General features: G+C 27.5%; 2 protein-coding genes, 6 non-coding genes and 1 pseudogene across 9 annotated transcripts; 3 read left to right on the top strand and 6 right to left on the bottom strand.

Annotated features, from left to right (window-relative positions):
* Positions 1-59: 59 nt before the first annotated feature.
* Bma-pfd-2 (KE2 family protein) lies at positions 60-1,249 on the top strand (the record flags this gene model as incomplete). Its single annotated transcript, XM_001894427.2, has 3 exons — positions 60-247; positions 639-762; positions 1,109-1,249. The coding sequence occupies 3 exons, from the start codon at positions 60-62 to the stop codon at positions 1,247-1,249; spliced, it is 453 nt and encodes a 150-aa protein (XP_001894462.1).
* A 979-nt stretch (positions 1,250-2,228) lies between these two features.
* Positions 2,229-10,904, bottom strand: Bma-osm-5 (TPR Domain containing protein; the record flags this gene model as incomplete). Its single annotated transcript, XM_043082734.1, has 19 exons — positions 2,229-2,365; positions 2,454-2,549; positions 3,256-3,364; positions 3,790-3,857; positions 3,955-4,073; positions 4,311-4,426; positions 5,106-5,256; positions 5,501-5,640; positions 6,162-6,323; positions 6,646-6,723; positions 6,943-7,072; positions 7,356-7,489; positions 8,278-8,500; positions 8,924-9,117; positions 9,408-9,536; positions 9,781-9,926; positions 10,188-10,395; positions 10,671-10,733; positions 10,851-10,904. The coding sequence occupies 19 exons, from the start codon at positions 10,902-10,904 to the stop codon at positions 2,229-2,231; spliced, it is 2,457 nt and encodes an 818-aa protein (XP_042938668.1).
* A 1,447-nt stretch (positions 10,905-12,351) lies between these two features.
* Bm15976 lies at positions 12,352-12,461 on the bottom strand. Its single transcript, XR_006228041.1, has one exon. It is a non-coding gene; the product is annotated as an Unclassified non-coding RNA Bm15976 (non-coding RNA).
* Positions 12,462-13,755: 1,294 nt separating this feature from the next.
* On the bottom strand, positions 13,756-13,828 carry Bm14658. The gene has a single exon. It is a non-coding gene; the product is annotated as a tRNA-His (tRNA).
* Positions 13,829-13,911: 83 nt separating this feature from the next.
* Bm14585 lies at positions 13,912-13,984 on the bottom strand. Its single transcript has one exon. It is a non-coding gene; the product is annotated as a tRNA-His (tRNA).
* Positions 13,985-14,284: 300 nt separating this feature from the next.
* Positions 14,285-14,530, top strand: Bm18272 (annotated as a pseudogene). The gene has a single exon. A coding segment is annotated over exon 1 (246 nt).
* A 3,363-nt stretch (positions 14,531-17,893) lies between these two features.
* Positions 17,894-18,012, bottom strand: Bm15548. The gene has a single exon (XR_006227937.1). It is a non-coding gene; the product is annotated as a 5S ribosomal RNA (ribosomal RNA).
* Positions 18,013-18,295: 283 nt separating this feature from the next.
* Positions 18,296-18,400, bottom strand: Bm15926. The gene has a single exon (XR_006228034.1). It is a non-coding gene; the product is annotated as a small nuclear RNA Bm15926 (small nuclear RNA).
* Bm16472 lies at positions 18,317-18,353 on the top strand. Its single transcript, XR_006228063.1, has one exon. It is a non-coding gene; the product is annotated as a small nuclear RNA Bm16472 (small nuclear RNA).
* Positions 18,401-19,090: the final 690 nt, after the last annotated feature.

The following is a 19,090-nucleotide window of genomic DNA, read 5'->3' as shown; positions in this document are numbered from 1 at the left end:
GTGGTTCTTAAAACTTTTCCAAAGAATTTGGTTAAATTTTCCAAAAATTTCAGTAAATTATGTCGTACGAAGTATCAGGAGAATCTAAGGGTAATGAGAAAAATCTACCGGTAAAGGATAAAGATAAGTGTACGGAAGAAAAAGATGACAAGAACGCGATAATAGCTGGTTTACAGCAACTTCGTGAGCAGCAAAGAAATATTGTAGTGGAGTTAGCACGAGTAGAAGACGATAAACGTGAACATGAGTATGTTTACTGTTTTTAAGGCTAAGTTAGTTTAAATCTTGGAGCACATCTTAATTTCCATTACTTTATTTATTTAGTTACTATTTTTGAATTTACTTTCTCATCTTACTTTTCAGCATTTCCCCAATCTCAGAGAATGAAAAAAAAGCTTTTGTTGCAACATTTGTTTATTCTATTTCCTCGATTTTTGGTTTGATAAGCCTACTAGCACAATGTGTTATAAAAATGATTGTTTTTGCTTGCTTCAACTTAAAATTCCCTTCTTTAATTTAGAATTTCTTCAGTAATTTTTCTTTGTCTGTAATCTTTTTTGTTTTATTTAGTTTTGGCTTCTGAAGTCTTAAAATTTTGATAATAATGATTAACAAAGCATTAACAAGAAACGTTCTAGACGTGTGATTCAAGTGTTAAAAAAGATGGAAGGTGATAGAAAATGCTTTCGAATGGTAGGCACAACTTTAGTGCAGCATGAAATTAAAACTGTATTGCCCATTTTGGAATCTACATTACAAAATGTAAGTCCTTTTTGCTAACATGCATTCATCTGATAGTGAAAATTTGTTAATTTTGTTACATAAATTATTCTGTTACCATAAATAATTGTTAGATTTCGTGGTGATAGCAGTTATGATATATTCGCATTCATATTAGTATAATTTTCTTTCAAGTCAATTTTGTCGATCAAGTTGAGAGAAAGAAAGAATAATAAGATTGATGATTAACTATCATCATGATCAACTAAGAAAATTAAGAATGATCATTGGCAGGCGAGTTTCCTCCAAAATGTATTTATTAATATTTCATTGAAGAAAAAAAGTGGCTGAACAAATGCACCAATTCTTTGTTTTTGTTTTTTTTTAGCTGGATACATTAGTGAATTCAATGAAGGATAATTTGATAGAAAAAGGTAAAGAATTGCAAGAATATACGGAAAAACATAAAATTCGTTATGTCACTGAGAAAGAATTGAGGGAAGAATCTGAACGTAACATGAAAAAATGATGACAAATTAGTAATAAATTTTCATTATAGTGCCAAGGAATTTATTACTTAAAATATAGTCCTCTTTTTACGAAGCATGTGAAATCAGAATTTAAATGATATTTTTAATGAACCTTCGAACTGTTGAGGAGAGGGAAGTGAGATAGAAAGAATGGCTGATAAGAAATGCTTACTAGTTGTGACTCATTATGTAATATTAGCCTTTTGCGATGGTACTCAGTAAAATTTGGGCTTACAAATTTTATTTTCAAATTTGAGTTCTGAAGTGTTTATTACTGATTTGTAGTTTTGATCATTGGGTAATGATAGTATCAGTTCAATGGTACTTTTATAAAAGCAAACCAGATCTCCCTTTCTGAGTTTGGATGTGGAACTAATTTTCCCCGGGAAAAATAATTACAAAAAGAAAAGAAAACAGAAAGAATTAGATTTATATTTAAAGACGCCTAGTGAATTAGCGGTATGTTTTAACTAATGGATTAAAGTAAACAAATTGGATATTCATCACCATTCTTCGGTTTGTAAAATTGATGTTGCTAGTTACTTTGCAGTTATAGCTTCAAAAAATATTCGAATAGTTTAAATTGTTGATGTCAAGATTGTCTAACATTTAGAGAATGTATAAAACTGGGTCAAGTAAGTATAAATGGTTAAGTATTAAGCATATACAATAATATTGTCATTGTAAGCTCCATTTTTTTCATTAATTCTTAAATTTATTTTTACATATGCTTGGAATATCTATGTTCAAATTTTTTCCCACAGTTTTTTCTCTGTCTGATGTAAATATATGAAATGAAATGTTTTTGTATTACGTCTGTTGGAATTTTCTCTTTTATCTATAATTATTATGATAAAAATTGTATTGTGGTATTCTTCCAAAGACATATCTAAAATCATTTTTAGCTTGTTTCCAGTTTATTTTATATTTCATCTAAAATTGATGGAATGGATGGGTGATGGCATGCTTGATCTTCATTTACTCAGGTAGTAGTGATTCGTCGAACTGTTCATCGTCAAAAGATTCCATATTTCCGGTTTCTGGACGTCGTATACTTGTTCGTGGCCGAAGTGGTGCTGGTCCAAGAGGATCATTGTAAGCATAATCTGCTGGACCTGTAATTCCGTAAATGTTAAAATTTCAATTCTTTAAGTAAATAAATAATATAAATATAAAAAATATCGAAAATAATAGATGACATACTCATTTCTCGACGTGACATGTGATATTGCTCATCGTCATCAGACATTAGGCGAATGTTTGCTGTTTTCAGTTGTGAGCGTGAATTAGGTCGTCCACCTAATATAAAAGTGTGCGTTAAGATTAGTGCGTATATGAGATTACTTGAAATAACTAAGTAAAGGTCGAAGGTCAAAGTACACTGAAGTTTCGCGTCGAATCATATTAGCATATGTATATATGCCATCTAAATAGAAGTGCTCAGAATATTATTTGAGAATTCCCTCATATCACTTCGGTAGAACGAAAGTCTAGTATTGAAAACATCATTGCACATTTTGAAATGACGAGGATCCGAACTTCGAGGTACTCATTTACTACCACAATTCGAAACCAATACACTAATATCTCGTGAATGCAACGTTGGAATTAAAAAAGTCTAAGTAAAATATTAATTTTAAATTTTAAATAATAATTTAAATAATAGTATCAGTTCAGTACTTTAACTATACTTGATACATTCTATTGTGTCAAATCACTTTAGAGTTATTTGCTAATATTACTATTTTTACTCTCCTTTTTTTTTTTAAATTAAAAAAATCTCACATATTACCATTATATTTATTCTTCTACTTATACAATTTTTCAAAAATAAAAACAAAAAAGATTAAAAAATAAATGAATAAACAATAATAAGCACAAATAAAAAAATATATAATTATGACTAGGAGATATAATAAGAAATATATATATATATATATATATATACAATTAAATATAATGTAAAAAGAGATATAATTATCAGTGATTGACATACGTGAAATACCTTGCGTGAAATTATCTGTTGATTGAATTAAAGGTGTATGATGCCTTCCTTGACTAGAATCTACTTCACGTTGCATTCTTAATTGACGTACTTTTTCTGTCTTCGTTAACTTTAAAAAAAAAATTAAAAAATTAAAAATAATAGAAGAAATAAAAATAGCACAATAGCATGAAAAATTGTTACTTAGATAACTAAGTAGTGATAAATAATTAATAGTATCTTAATAAGATAATTATTTAATTATCTTAGCGCTATCAAAAAATGATTAATGATAAACAAGTTAGGATTAGTTAAATGCATTAATTGATATAAATTAATATCAATAATACTATTATTTGTATCTATGCTAAAAATTGAGGATTAAATAAGAAAAATATTTGAATAAATATAAATAAATCTATTACAATTTAATTTTATGCTTGAATTTAAGGTATTTAAAATTTTCAAAATAGAAGAATGAAAGGAATGAAAATGAAGCACAAAGGAAATAATATTTTTAATTTTGGAAAATTTTCTATTAACCAAATAGAAGACCTTTTCCATGTATTCCTTAGTTTCAGGCATTCCAAGATCGGTGCATATTCTTACCAGAAATTTTAAACCTGAAGTCAAAATTATAAAAAAAAAATTTTTCCGGTCGCAGAAAATAGATTTCAAATTTTGCAGTAATAATATAAACAGTAAATAAGAAAGGCAAACATTCGATATTTTCCGGAAATCTTTTGTGTATTTGTTGATAAAGCTCAAATGCTTTTTGATAATTTCCGGAACGTCGTAAACATGATGCCATCATCAACTGCCATTTAATTTCATTTGGCCTAAATTTCCTTCTTTTCTTTCCTTCTTTTATATGAAATATCAGTATGAATCAAAGTAACAAATAGAAAATCATAAGATTAAAATTCGACAATTCAATATTTGAAATTAAAAATTCCAAAAGTGGTTTGTACAATTCGATAATTTGATGCTTAAAATTAGAACTATCAACATTCAAATAACTAAATTGTTTTACGGAAACATTACGATATGCAAAGATCAAATAATTAATTATTTACTCCATAATCGATGCTTTTTCAAAATAAATTGCTGCTTTTTCCGGATATTGTGCATCGATATAATAAGCTCCAAGCCATTCAATTGTAGAAATATTAGATGGAAAATATCGATAACTCTAAAATTTCCATTTTATTTTGTTTTATTTATTAAAATCAAAATACACAAATGAAATGTGTAATATTTCTAATTGAAATTTTAAACAAAAGTTTCTATTTTTTAAATTAAATTACATTTTCAAACGATTGGTGACAAATGAGCATCGCAATTAACTCCATTCAATTAAATAACAAATGTGATTAAATTTTTTTTTCGTCCTATCTATTATTAATTAAATTAATAATATCGTTGTAAGATTACAAATTATTGCTATGTTACTAAAAAAAATGGATGGTAGGAAAGTTTCGGTTGGTTAAATGTTAAATTTCAATTAAATTTAGGTGAAGAAAAAGGCACAGTTCTAGAAATATGGCTGATGGCTAACTGTTGATGCTTACCAAAAGTATTTTTATCATTTATCATTAACTTATCATTTATCATAACATTTTACTGATTTGTATGCAAATGATACTGAAAGTATCATTCGGAAAAAGGCCTTTCTTGAAGCAATCATGTAAAGCTAATGATAAATTAAAATTGTCTAATTTTTCGATTATATATTAAAAATGTACAATTTATATGTTTTATAATTAATTTCTACTCTAATTTAATTACTTTTTCAAAAAATTTCATCCCTAATTTATAGTAATTTATTCAAAAACAATTTGAGAAATATTTTAAAAATTCAAAAATCATACATCATAATAACACTGAAAAGCTTGGCTTTTATCACCTTCGGCATCATAAATATTAGCCAATTTTGATAATATCGCTGGGTCTGTAGGAGCTAAGCTATTTGCTTGACTGTATAATTCGATTGCTTGTGCTGTATTCTTTAATAATTCATATCTGTAATTCATTTTTTAAAAATTAATACCATAAAATATTCATATGTAATTCATTTCACTCTCTCAAACATAATTTATATAATTTATGTTAGATCAAAAGAAAAAAAAACTATTTAAAATAATTTTTTTACAAATTTTTTTTGGAATAATTTTATAATTATCAAATCAAAATTTAATCAACTAATTATTTCATTAAAAAAAAAAAAAAAACGATGAAAAAATTATTGCTTAAAAAAAAAGCTTACATTGAAGCAAGTTGACATAGCACTTGAACATTATTTAATAAAATATTATGCAATTTGTAAAAACATTCCAATGCTAATTCTAAATTTCCTTGCAAACGATGAACATAGCCAAGATTATAAAGTGCTTGCAAGCACGATGCCTTTAATGTGTATTTAAAAATTTAAACAAACATTTGGTTTTATTATTATTAAATTATAGCTAATTTATATAATATAATTAAATTCATATGATTTCATATGATTATTTTAATTACATATAATTATTTTAGATGCTTACAATGATTTTAAATTTAAGAAAAAAAGAAAGAAGTATCAATTATAACGATTATTTATTAATTATTATTTGATATTCAAATATTCCATAATTACATTTTATTTCTTTTCTACCAACACAAATTTAATTCTCTTCTTTTTTTTCCCTCTAAACAAGCATTTTCCTTTAACAGATTTTTCAAAAAGCAAAAATAATTTGAAAATTTAATAAGTTGAAGCAATAAATCATTTAATTAATTATTTGGCTAAGCTAAAATATATTATCCAATGATAATATTAAAGTTAGATCAAATCAATTTGCAAATATTCCAGAATATCTACAATTAATATAATTAATATCATAAAAGCACCATTAAATTAACTTAAGTAATTTATTTGTCATCCTTACTTCATTACTTAATGCTTCTTTATAGTACTGTGCAGCTTTATCTAGATCTCCCAGAATGAAGAAAATATTCCCGCGATTTACCAATGCATTAGCATTATAACGATCAATGGAAAGTGCTTGTTCAGAGTATTGCACTGCTTCTTCTAATTTTGGTGTTCCTTGCTGAAAATAAAAAAATGTATGATTTAATGGATATTTCTTGAAAATTAAAATTTTAATTTACAATTAAGGAATATGTGATACAATCAAAAAAAAATTACTAATAAGGAGTAATTGAGTAAAAATATTAATAATTGCTAAGCAAATTAATTTTTAACTAAAATATACATAGTTCAAATTTTTAGTATTTAAGAAAGCAGTTACTAACTCTTTTTGCAAAAATTTAAATTAACAGTTACTTTAAAATTAACAAACACAATAATTTAAATGAAGTTCAAGCCTAAATAAATATAGGTTTAAATGAAATGATAAAATTTAAACTAACTAAAAGATTGATTACAGCAAGATTATTTGCTGCTGCTCCTGCTACCTTATCTACTTTATTGTTGAATGACATTAGGACCTAAAAATTTTCTTCTTAAACAGTTAAATTCTAAAACTTATACAAAAAGAAGCGAAAAATTAATTAATGTGTTTAAATTACACATTTCATTTTAATCAAAATGACCGCAATCAATTTTTGCATTAATTTATTATCAGGAATGACCAATGGTCAAATCATTTTGTTTCTTCGATATTTAGCACTGCATTAATTTAAGTGTGAAAGTCAGAATTAGCATACTTCTGTTGCATTTTTTATATCACCTTGTTTAAGTAATACAACCACTTTACTCATTTCAATTTCCATTGCTAATGGTGCATAAACCGATTGCCGAATTGCTTCCACACACCATTTGTAACCATCGGATACTCTGAGTTTAAAAAATTTTTAAGTTTTAGGAAGAAAAAAAAACTGACAGACATCATTTTAAATATAAAAAAAAGTTGCCGATAAATTTATTTTCAAAACTCTGTCATTAATGAATGCAATTAAAGGTCTAATTAATATTCAATTTTGATTAAATTTAATTTTCAAAAAAAAAAAAATCCATCTAAATCACTGAAATTTATTTGCTTAAGAATCAAATTGAATTCTCAAATTTCATCCTAAATTTTCTGACAATCATTAAGGAAAGATAAAAAAAATTAATTTACGTTGGTGCAATAACTGATGAAAGAATTTTTGTAGCAATAAAAATTGTTTTTTCTGCAATATTTCGTCGTTGACGTTCCCATTGCTTTAACGAATCGTTGCTAATCATTTGTGAAATCAGGAAATCTTGATGATCCTGAAAATAGAGAATCCGGTTAAATAGTTTGTACTTGGTTAAATGCAGTTTGATTGAAACTTCACTGTATTCCTGCAAATGTAGCATTCATAATTTTACCGAAATTATATAATCAAAAGTATCAATCTGTAATATTTTAAAAATTGTTTAAATAAGAATCCTCAAAATATTGTGAATGTCGGTGGCTTTCTTAATATTTTCCAAATTGTTAAATGACCAAATGATATTATTTGTTTGATAAAATAATTAATTGTTGAATAATAGCATTCGTTACTGATTATTATTTGCAAAGTTTAAACATTAAAATTATTAAGAATTCTCTAACAGATTATATATTATATAATCAATTATCAAACAATATTTGTTAATCATAATAAAATCAATTATGCGACAATATTTACTATTGATAAAAGAAGTAAATATTTTTTAATATATCCATTACTGATAATAATTTATAAATTTCAAATGCAACAATAACTTTATTATTTGTTGTATAAATAACATAAATTTATTATTTTTTAATTGCAAATTATTACTGTTATTTATATATTGATAAATGTAACATCAATACTATTCATTATTTATTAATTACAAATTTGTTATTCATAATTACAACTTAATTACAATTTGATAATTACAATTTTATTATTTGTAATATAACTAATTAAAACAAGCTTATTATTTTTAATGTAAATAATTGAAACAAATTTATTATTTATAATATAATTATTCACAAATTTATTGTTTATAGTTTCAATTTAATTAAACAAAATAAGAAAGCAGCCAACCATATATTTCGCTTCTTCATCACTCAAAATTGGTATATCCAATAATCGTTGAAATCCATCCTTCATCTTATCGATATCATTTAAACAGTATGCAGTAAGAATGAAATTCAGCGCTGTATTATAATTTCCTTTTTCGTTCATACAATGCTCGAATGTACTGTCTGCTTCATCATATTCACCACATTTTATAAATGATACACCAATATTATTCATTATTTTAATCCTATAATAATATCATTAATCAATTAATTAATTCATTTCATTTTTTAAAATTTTATTTATTAAACCAAAATTATGTTTCGAGATTTTTTATTCACTCACATTTACAATTTTATGAAATAAAGAGAAAAAGAAAAAAAAAATCAAATTTTGATAAATGGAATAATTAAATGAATATTTAAACTAAATAAAAACAAGAAATATTAAAGGAAATTGTAATAAATTCAAAACTTTTTTTTTATTTTTCATTTTTATCTGTTATTATAATTATAAGATTTTCTTTTTTTTGCAAAAATTAGTGTTATAGTTTTATAAATAAGATTTCTCTTCTTTTTTCTCTTCCACTCTCTCTCCCTCTCTCTCTCTCTCCTTATCTCTATCTTCCATACTTTAATATATTTTTTAATCAATTTTTAAATCATTTTACCTGGTATTTTTCTGTGAATTTGGTACTTGATCCAAAGCAATTTGATAAAGTTTAATAGCTTTTTTATATTCTTTTTGTTTAAAGTAAATATTAGCAATGTTTGCTTTTAAGCGACCCGAATTAACAAACATTTTGTTTTTCACAATCATTTGATAAGTATTCAATGCTTCTGTCAATAAATTATTCGCCATATACTATAAATTATTAAGTATTAAAAACAATTTTTCAAATTAATATCAACTATTTCTTCTGAAATAGTTCGCTAATTTTCCAAATTTCAAATATTCATACATAGAATGATAATAGCAAATAATAATAGAAATAATAATGATGATAACAGCAATAATATTAATAATAATAATAATAATAAATAGTTAGAGAGAAGGAATAAAAGAATAATAATTTAATCTATAAATTCAACAAACAATTATTTAGTATAAATTCTATTTATGTAATTAAAATTAAATTTAATTACTACATATACCTGATGAGCTAAATTAAATAAAACTGTAAATGTAAGATCTAGATTGAGCTGTTCTAAAATGGATAATTGTTCACGCATCTTTACAATAGTACGTTCACGTCGACCCGCTTCTTTGGCCTTTTCAAGTGCCTACAAAGTTTTATTTAAAATAGTTTTTTTCCCACTTATCAATTATTTTTAATTTATTATTTACTAATTAAATATCACTTAACAGTTTTAACGATTATTATTTACTGAAATTGTTTGAAAGAAAAAAAAAGTAATCGGAACTTGTATTATCAATTGATTAGAATAATTGGTGTACATTGCAAATTAATAAACAAATGTAGTGATAATAGCAATGATAATAATAATAATAGCAAACAGCAATGACCTGTTTCATGTCACCTTTTTCCCATGCAAAAATACTTTCTTTCAAAAGTTCATTTACTTTTTGTTCCATTTGGCGACATTTCTCTTCATGACCCATCTCAGGTGACTTTTCCGCCATTTTCATCTTTAATGGATTGAAAGAGATCCCTAAAGGTAATCAAATCAATAATGCATATTATCATCATAAACTTATAATGAATAATAGAAGAAACAACAATGTTCCAAAGAAAACGAAAAAATTTTGATCAGAAATACTATGAAAATTTTTCAGTCTAATTTAATGATTTTTAGTCTAATTTGTCTTGAATTTAAAGATCCTTAGTCTAATTTGACTTTAGTTTAAAGATTCTCAGTCCAATTTGAAAGAGATTCGAATAGCATTTCACGTCACATTTCACGTTAATATACCTCGACCAGCTGACGAATAGCCAGCACCTCGTACAGCGGTCATCGGCACGCTTGCGTCAATTCCACGACGTGAACCAATGGAAGATCGTAGCATTACGCCATTCATGGTATCGGCACCCGTACCCGATCTATGACTTGATATTATGCTATTAATACGACTGCTAGATGTTGCAACAGGTATGATTCCTAGACGTGACATTGAACTTTTCTGAAAATTTTCATTTCATTAAAAAGTATATTTTGATTGTGTCAAGAAAAAAAAAAAGAAAAGTTTATGTTATTGTTTTATTTCAAGTTAACTTGAAATTCATATTTTTACATAATTCAAATCTAAAATTAAAATAATTCAACCACAGTTTTTTCTTTTTGAAATCCATTTTCTTTCAAAAAAATAGAATAACGAATAATTTTGTATTTTTTTACAATCATTTGAAGTAAAAAAAAAGTGAAAAAGAGAAAGACGTAAGAAAAATTAATTGATACCGGTCGTCTACCATAACTTGATTTAGCTATAGCTTCTTGAAAAACTTGATCACCAAGAACATTCTGCAAATTTATTAATTTAATTCAAATCTTATCAATAATTTTTTATTTCTTCAAATAAAAAGAAAATTCTTAATTATTATCTTAATTAACAATTAAAAAACAATTAAAAGATCTTACCTGAACGTCATATGCGTGATCATAATCGTTAAACCCTTCGTAACGATCATCCATTTTTGTCTCTTCCCTAAGGTTCCACGCAATACTGGCAACAGCAATACCTCTTATTTATTCCACTCTTCACCATGACAACAACGCCATTCTATACAAACGGATTCCCTTCTGTGGTGCTCATTTTTATAGTTTAAATATTAAAATACGCTTTTGTTATTAAGTTTTGCGCAGGAATTCATCAGCAAAATTAATAAAACTTTCAATTAATCATGGTTTTAATCCATTTTAAGAAATAAAATTAAATTTTATTTCAAATTTAAATTTTGAATTTTTTAAAAATCTTAAAATTTGTACAATTTTTGTACATTAAACAAGGAAATTGGTTCTAGATTATCAATTTTAATTTTAATTAACCGCTGAATCAGCTAAAAATAGCAATTAATTTAAAGAAAAATAGATATTTAAGACTTAGTTGATCATTTCATATGCATTGCACCAGAGCTGGTCATATATGATGTGGTCATTTTATAGTTTAAATATTAAAATACGCTTTTGTAGTTAAATTTTGCGCAAAAATTCATCAGCAAAATTAATAAAACCTTCAATTAATCATGGCCTTAATTCATTTTAAGAAATAAAATTAAATTTTATTTCAAAATTAAATATCAAATTTTATGAAAATTCAATAATTTGTTAGAGTTTTGTATATTAAACTATAAAATAAATTCTAATAATATCAAAAATTGATTTTTATTAAATGTTAAAATATTAAAAAAAATCAATTCATTGAAAAAAATTAGATATTTTGAACTTAATTGATTAATTTCTTTGCATTGCACAGGTACTGGTCATCTACGGTTGCTCATTTGATCAGCATAAATAACTAAATAAACTTTAAAAATTAAGTTTCAATCAATATTCGACTAGCGGAATTGATTAAATTTTTAATTTGCCACTGTTCTAATTCATTCTTACAATTGAAATTAATTTTTATTTCAAATTTAAGTGTCAAATTTTATGAAAATTCATTAATTTATTAGAATTTTGCATATTAATCTACAAAATAAATTTCAGTAATGTCAAAAATTTATTTTAATTAAAAATTAAAATAATGACAAATATCAATTCATTAAAAAATAGGCATTTTGAACTTAATTGATTAATTTATAAGAGTTGCATAGGTACTAGTCATTTACGGTTGGTCATTTAACCATTTAAATAATAAACTAAACTTTAATGTTTAAGTTGTAAAAAGTTTTTGAGTAGCAAAGTTAATTAAATTTCTAATTTCTTAATGAGTAAATAGATCAATTAATCTTATGAATTTCAGTGGAATGCACGGGTAGTTGTAGTAGTAGGCAATGTAATGGGGTTAAGCTATTGTAGGGTTAGGGTTCAATTTTATAGCTCTGTCACTTTTAGTAATAGGTAGAATTGTGGGTTCCAGCTTTGCTAGCGCTTGTAGCTATAGGATTACTGCTATCGCAATGACATTAACGAAAAAAAGGGAAGGAAAGACTTAAATAATAGCAGCGGCAGCAGCAGTACTGATGATCTCTATGTCATCAGCAAGTGTTGCTATGAGTTTGTCTTGTTGCAACCGCAAGTGCTGCTATTCTTCTTGGTGTATTTGCAACTTGGTGGGAAATAACAGTGGTAGATTATTACTCAAAAGCAATGCTTGAAAAGAATCAAAAGTGGAGAGAGATATGAAGAATTATTTGCCTTCTCAAAGAGTTCAAAAGCCTATATAAAAGGCACGCATATGACATTTGCAGATATTTTCAATCCGCAGGAAATTGCAGATCTAATCAGTTACTTGAGTGTCAAGTAAACGATAGTCAGGTTGCTATACCAAAATAACATGGATTACAGCATTACTTTGCTTGATGAAAACAGTAAGTACATAGCATAGCACATTGCGAGCTACAAAGGAAAAAAAAAAAAAGCTTCCACAGTCTTTTTTGGTGGATTTTCATTCAATATGAACGGAATTAGAACAGCTGCTATTTAAAAATTTTGTCAAGAAACTCATATAGCATTTGTGTTATTTGATTACTTTGGTCATGGTTATTGGTTAGTCAGGTGCTGATTATACTGATTACACGATGAGTGATTGGCAAAAAAGTTGTGTTAGAGTAACTCGTAACGGCAAGCAAATAATTATAGGTTCAAGCATGAGACGGCGCCTGATGTTGCTCACTGCTCTCCAACTTTCAGAAAGAATTGCAGCACTAATTGGTGTATCGTCTGTTTCTGACTTTACTGAAGATTTAATATTCTATCAGTTATCCGAAAGCAAAAAGAAGAATTAGATTCTAAAGGAGTAATAGATTTTACTTCTGAGCATTAAATATACAAAATAACTAAAAGCTTGGTATAGAAGATGAAGATGGCAAAAAAAGCTTCTTTTAAATAAACAGACAATAGATATATAAACTGCCCTGTGCGTTTATTGACGATAATGCTATATTCCTTACCAACTTCGTTAAATTTAGTCAAGAAGTTGAGGTGCATCTGATGAAGACAGTAGTAGGTAGAGCATAACATGTCTGACAATCGTTTATTGGAATTTTCAGATGATTTAGAGAGTTTTTGCTGTGTTTAGGACTACTCATCATTTTGCAAGGGAGATTTCATTTGGGAGAGCGACCAGAACCGAACTAGGCGCACATACCCACTTAGATGGTTTGGGGAGTGAGTTTTTGCTGGCTGATTAAAGACTCATAATAATGCAGAGGAGATTTTAAGTGAGGGCAGCGAGCAGAGCCGAGCTAGCCGCACTCAATGCCACAAGCTGATGCCCTACCAACTGAGCCACACCCACTCGAATTATTCAGGGAGCCTTTGTTGGCTGTGTAATTGCACACTAATTTAGTACTCATCATAAGGCAGGGAACGATCTTCCTGGAGAGAGTGAGCAGAGCCGAACTAGCCGCACTCAGTACCACAAGCTGATGTTCTACCGACTGAGCCACACCCACTCAGATTATTCAGGGAGCCTTTGCTGGCTGTGTAATTGCACACTAATTTAGTACTCATCATAACGCAGTGACGATCTTCTTGAAGAGAGTGAGCAGAGCCGAACTAGCCGCACTCAGTACCACAAGCTGATGCTCTACCGACTGAGCCACACCGACCAAAGCAGTTTGTCTCTCATACATTTAGTACAAAAAGAAAGCAGCAAAAAAAGTCAGTTGATTATTTAAGCAATTGACTATTTACTCCTTTACTTCAGACTATGTTGTTTCCCTGATAAACAGTTGCAGAAGCAATTTCATTATTGAAAAAGCTTCTGGTATTCCTGTGGTTGATCAATGCAAGTTAGTCAGAGTTTTAACTAACAGAGATATAAGGTTTATTGATGGTTAAAAAAATCAGAAAAAAGTATATAAAAGTCCCCGAGGTAATGACGAAAGAGAAGCTAGTTACAATACGGGAGCGCTTCAGCAATGAAACTATTGCATGAGAATAGAATAGAAAAGCTTTTGGTCATAGATGAAAACTCCTACTCTATAGATTTGATCACAGTTAAAGATATTAAGAAATACAATGGATACCCTAATTCATGTAATGATACTTAAGGGTGGCTCAGAGTTGCCGCTGTAGTTGGTACTGGTAAAAAGGATGGTATAGAAAGATGTGAAACTATGGTCAGAGAAGAGATTGACGTAATTAATGTTGATGCAGGTGTTGATGCAATGTAGAATAGAACCTAGATCAACTTGCACAACCAAAGTAGTGGGTGTAGGTGTGCCACAATTTTCTGCAATTCAAAACGTTGCAAAAACATGTAAAGCAAGAAAAGTAAGATTGACTATCAAATTTTAATTTAATTAAGTGTAAAAAATATTAAAAAAATACCAATTCATATTAAAAAAATAGAAAATTAGAAACTAATTTGATATTTTATATGCATAGTGCGGGAATTGGTCACATACATTGTGGTCATTTGACGTCATAAATAACAAAATAGACATTAATAATTTGGTTTTGAACAATATTTCGGTAGCAAAATTAATTAAATTTTTAATTTATCACGGTTTTAAATCATTTCTTACAACTGAAACTAAGTTTTATTTCAATGAAAATCCCACAATTTGTAAGAGTTTTTGCATATTGAACTAGGAAAAAAGTCCTACTATCATCAAATTTTATTTTAATTGAAATCAAAACTATTAAAAAATAGTAATTCATTCAAAAAGATATTTACTTTCAGCTTAATTGAATAATTTTTATGCATTGCATGGGTACTGGTCATGTACATTGTGGTCATTTGACCAGCATAAATAATGAAATAAACATTAATAATTGAGTTTTTTATAAATATTTAACAAGTGAAATTAATAAAATTTTTAATTTGTCCTATATTTAATTCATTTCTGCAGCTAAAATTAATTTTTATTTCAAATTTAAATATCAAATTTTCTGAAAATTCATTAATTTACTGGAACTTTGTATAATAATCTACAAAAAAAATGGTAGTAAATATCAAAAACTAGTTTTAAATAAATGTTAAAATATTGAAAAATATCAATTCATTAAAAAAAAAAATGGTTATTTTGAAATTAATTGATTAATTTGTGTGCATTGCATAGGTACTGATCGCATGCATTGTGATCATTTGACCAGCAGAAATATTAAAATAAACTTTAATAATTAAGTTTCAATCAATATTTGACTAGCAAAACTATTTAAATTTTTAATTTTTGACGGTTTTAATTCATTCTCACAATTATAATTAATTTTTAGTTCAAATTTAAAATTCAAATTTTGTGAAAATTCATTAATTTATTAGAGTTTTGCATATTAAATTACATAATAAATTCTAGCAATATCAAAAATTTATTTTAATTAATTTTTAATATATATATATATATAAATATAAAAAAATGTCAAGTCACTAAAAAAAGTAGATATTTTGAACTTAACTGAGTAATTTTTATGCATTGCATGAGTACTGGTCACATACATTGTGGTCATTTGACCAGCATAAATATTAAAATAAACTTTAATAATTAAGTTTTAACCAATATTTGATTAGTAAAACTGATTAAATTTTTAATTTGTCACGTTTTCAATTCATTCTAACAATTAAAAATAATTTTTATTTCAAATATAAATATCAAATTTTAAGAAAATCGTATAATTTTTAAAAGTGTTTGTATATTAAACTGTGAAATAAATCCCGGGTTGGTCAAAATTTATTTTAATTAGATGTTAAAATGTTAAAAAATATTAGATCGTTAAAAAAAAAAGATATTTTGAACTTAATTGATTAATTTTTATCCATTGCATGGGTACTGGTCATATACATTGTGGTCATTTGGTCAGCACAAATAATTAAATAAACTTTAATAATTGAGTTCTGAATGATATTTCAGTAGCAAAATTAAATAAATTCACTGTTTTAATTCATTCTTACAATTATAATTTGCGACAACTGCTTACTCCTTATAGGTATTGCGATTTTTAATGTTCACGCTGAGAATAGAAATGATGAGCGGAGGGAAGAAATCGTAAGTTCTCTTAGGCAGTGAGCTTTCTGCTGTGGTAGTAAATTCTATTTCTCTTGTCAGTTGGCTACCATCCGTTTCCCGAAAGAGACAAAAAAAAGAAAAAATTTTTTAGAAGAAAAAAGGCCTTTGTGGACCAGTTTTGATAAAATTCTTTATCTCTACAAATCGTTCACATGAGATTTACAACATAACTGAAAACATCAGAATGGAAAAAGAAACAAAAGCAGCTTTTTCAAAGTTAATCATTCAGACAAGCAAGAGATGTCTTGTCGAGCCAAAACAACAAAAAGTGAGGAGAAGCCTAAAATAAGCTCCAACAAAGCTGGATTCATCGATTTAGCACATCATATCCTATCTTTCGACAGATCCATGTCTTGAGTCCTAAAAATTTTGAAGTGAACTTGTCTAAATTACAGGAAGCAAAGAGCAAACATATCCAACAGCGTAAAGCGTTAGGTCGCAAAAAGTAATATATGTGATGAAACGATCCGGAAAATTTGCACAAAGCTTGGAACAACCGAGAATAAAAGAAAGAAACGAAATTTAAAATCTACGATGCTCTGAATGATGGATGTATTTGTGGAAATTTTTTCGTTGAACAGGTATCGGGAGATTGGCACTTACAAGATTAATTTTTGAATAGAAATAAAAAAATAAATTGAAAATCTCATTCTGATTACAAATCCTTCAGAACGCTTCATTCTTTTCACCGCTATCAATGTGATTAACATGTTTCTTTCTTTCAATAAGTATTTTTTTCAAATAAGAGCAATCAAATAAGTATTACCTGCTCAGAACTTTATCTAATTAATTCCTTCAATTAAGTTTCCTAACGCGACAGAAAGATATGGGAAATCTAAGCTGTGAAATATTTATTTCTTTGGGAATTATTTTCTTGCCAAATCATCTTCTTGACCTGCCAACTCGGTAACTGACCAGTCATCCCACAATCATCAAGCGAATCATCCCACAATTCATAATGCTTAATAATGCGTACTATATGATGTTAAATTTAAGCTAAAATTAGTAAATATGCAAATTTCAGCATCAGTTCGTCTTGGCATGGGCGACTTCATTTTCATTAGTTTGCTGGTAGATAAAAGCCTCCGCGACACGTAGTACAATGTGCGTTGCTGACTCAATGGCTGGCTGGCTGGCATACTCACCCTGGCAGTACTGTCTAGCTACGATGAACCCACTACAGCACTGTCTGTTCCGATCGATTACCATCACTGTACTGCTACATTCCGACATTTATCTGTTCGTCGAACCATTCCATAATCGCATAGTGATGAGCACAAAATTATTTACCTCTAGACAAAACAGAACTGTCTACACCATATGACTTCTCCAGTTGCAGGCAAGTTCATCAGTTCATAAATTTGATACATGCCAAAGATCATAAGGGATCATCTTAGCGACAGCATATTTTGCATTAAAAAACAATACAATGAAATCAACGCTACATTATGAAAGAAATAACGAATAAATAAAAGAAAGTGAATGCATGGCTAAAAAACACCAAAAATATGTCTACAACACCTGGGATTCCCAGGCCGTCTCCGATCCAAGTACTAACCAGGCCCAACGTTGCTTAACTTGACAGATCGGACGAGATGTCGTGCTTTCAACGTGGTATGGTCGTAGACTACTGTTACAAATATGTTGAAGCATAAATCACATCCAATCGATAATAGCACACATTTATTATAGCGATGATTTTTACTTCACTTCAAGCAACATTTGCGCCCAAATTTATTATTCAACAATATTTCAATTGCTAAATTTACATTATCACTGGAACAAAACAGATTGCAAGTAGAGAAAAATTTCGATCTTCATGCATTCAAAGTAAGTAATATAGATTGATGATATATTTTATACAAATGATAAAACCTGAGCAAAATCTCATTCTTGCTAAAAGCATTTATTATTGTCCCACAAATATGCAGGACATTCCAAAATTTTACTTCAAGCCACAGTAGCCTAAACTCTGGGCCGAAACATTCAATTACCTCAAACTTGGGTAATTAAACCGTCGATCATACCTGCATCATTATCATATAGTTGTTGTGTATTCAACATTCAGCTGATTATTTTTCGGCGAACAGATCAAACTGTGATCCATTTTTTATCACTTTCGATAATAGCACACATTTAATTGTAGCGATGATTTTTACTTCACTTCAAGCAACATTTGCGCCCAAATTTATTATTCAACAATATTTCAATTGCTAAATTTACATTATCACTGGAACAAAACAGATTGCAAGTAGAGAAAAATTTCGATCTTCATGCATTCAAAGTAAGTAATATAGATTGATGATATATTTTATACAAATGATAAAACCTGAGCAAAATCTCATTCTTGCTAAAAGCATTTATTATTGTCCCACAAATATGCAGGACGTTCCAAAATTTTACTTCAAGCCACAGTAGCCTAAACTCTGGGCCGAAACATTCAATTACCTCAAACTTGGGTAATATATTGGTTGCTCAATTAAATGGTCTCATTCTACATTCTACAGTTTAATATATATGCCGATTTTACTATATTAAAAAATTTTTGATAAATTTTGTATCGTAATATATAATATTAAAGTTTTAAAGGTTATTGTATCATGGCTTTATCAAAATTTCCTGATCTGAAATTTGACCTGATATTTAAGAAAATCTTTGGCACTGAAAAGAATAAGAAGATTCTTATTCGCTTGCTCAATGATATTT

The sequence above is a fragment of the Brugia malayi genome, assembly GCF_000002995.4.
Source record: "Brugia malayi strain FR3 genome assembly, contig: Bm_008, whole genome shotgun sequence".
In the NCBI taxonomy this organism is placed as follows: Eukaryota; Metazoa; Nematoda; class Chromadorea; order Rhabditida; family Onchocercidae; genus Brugia; species Brugia malayi.
Note: the sequence above shows the minus strand (reverse complement) of the source record. Positions and strands in the feature narration are given on the sequence as shown.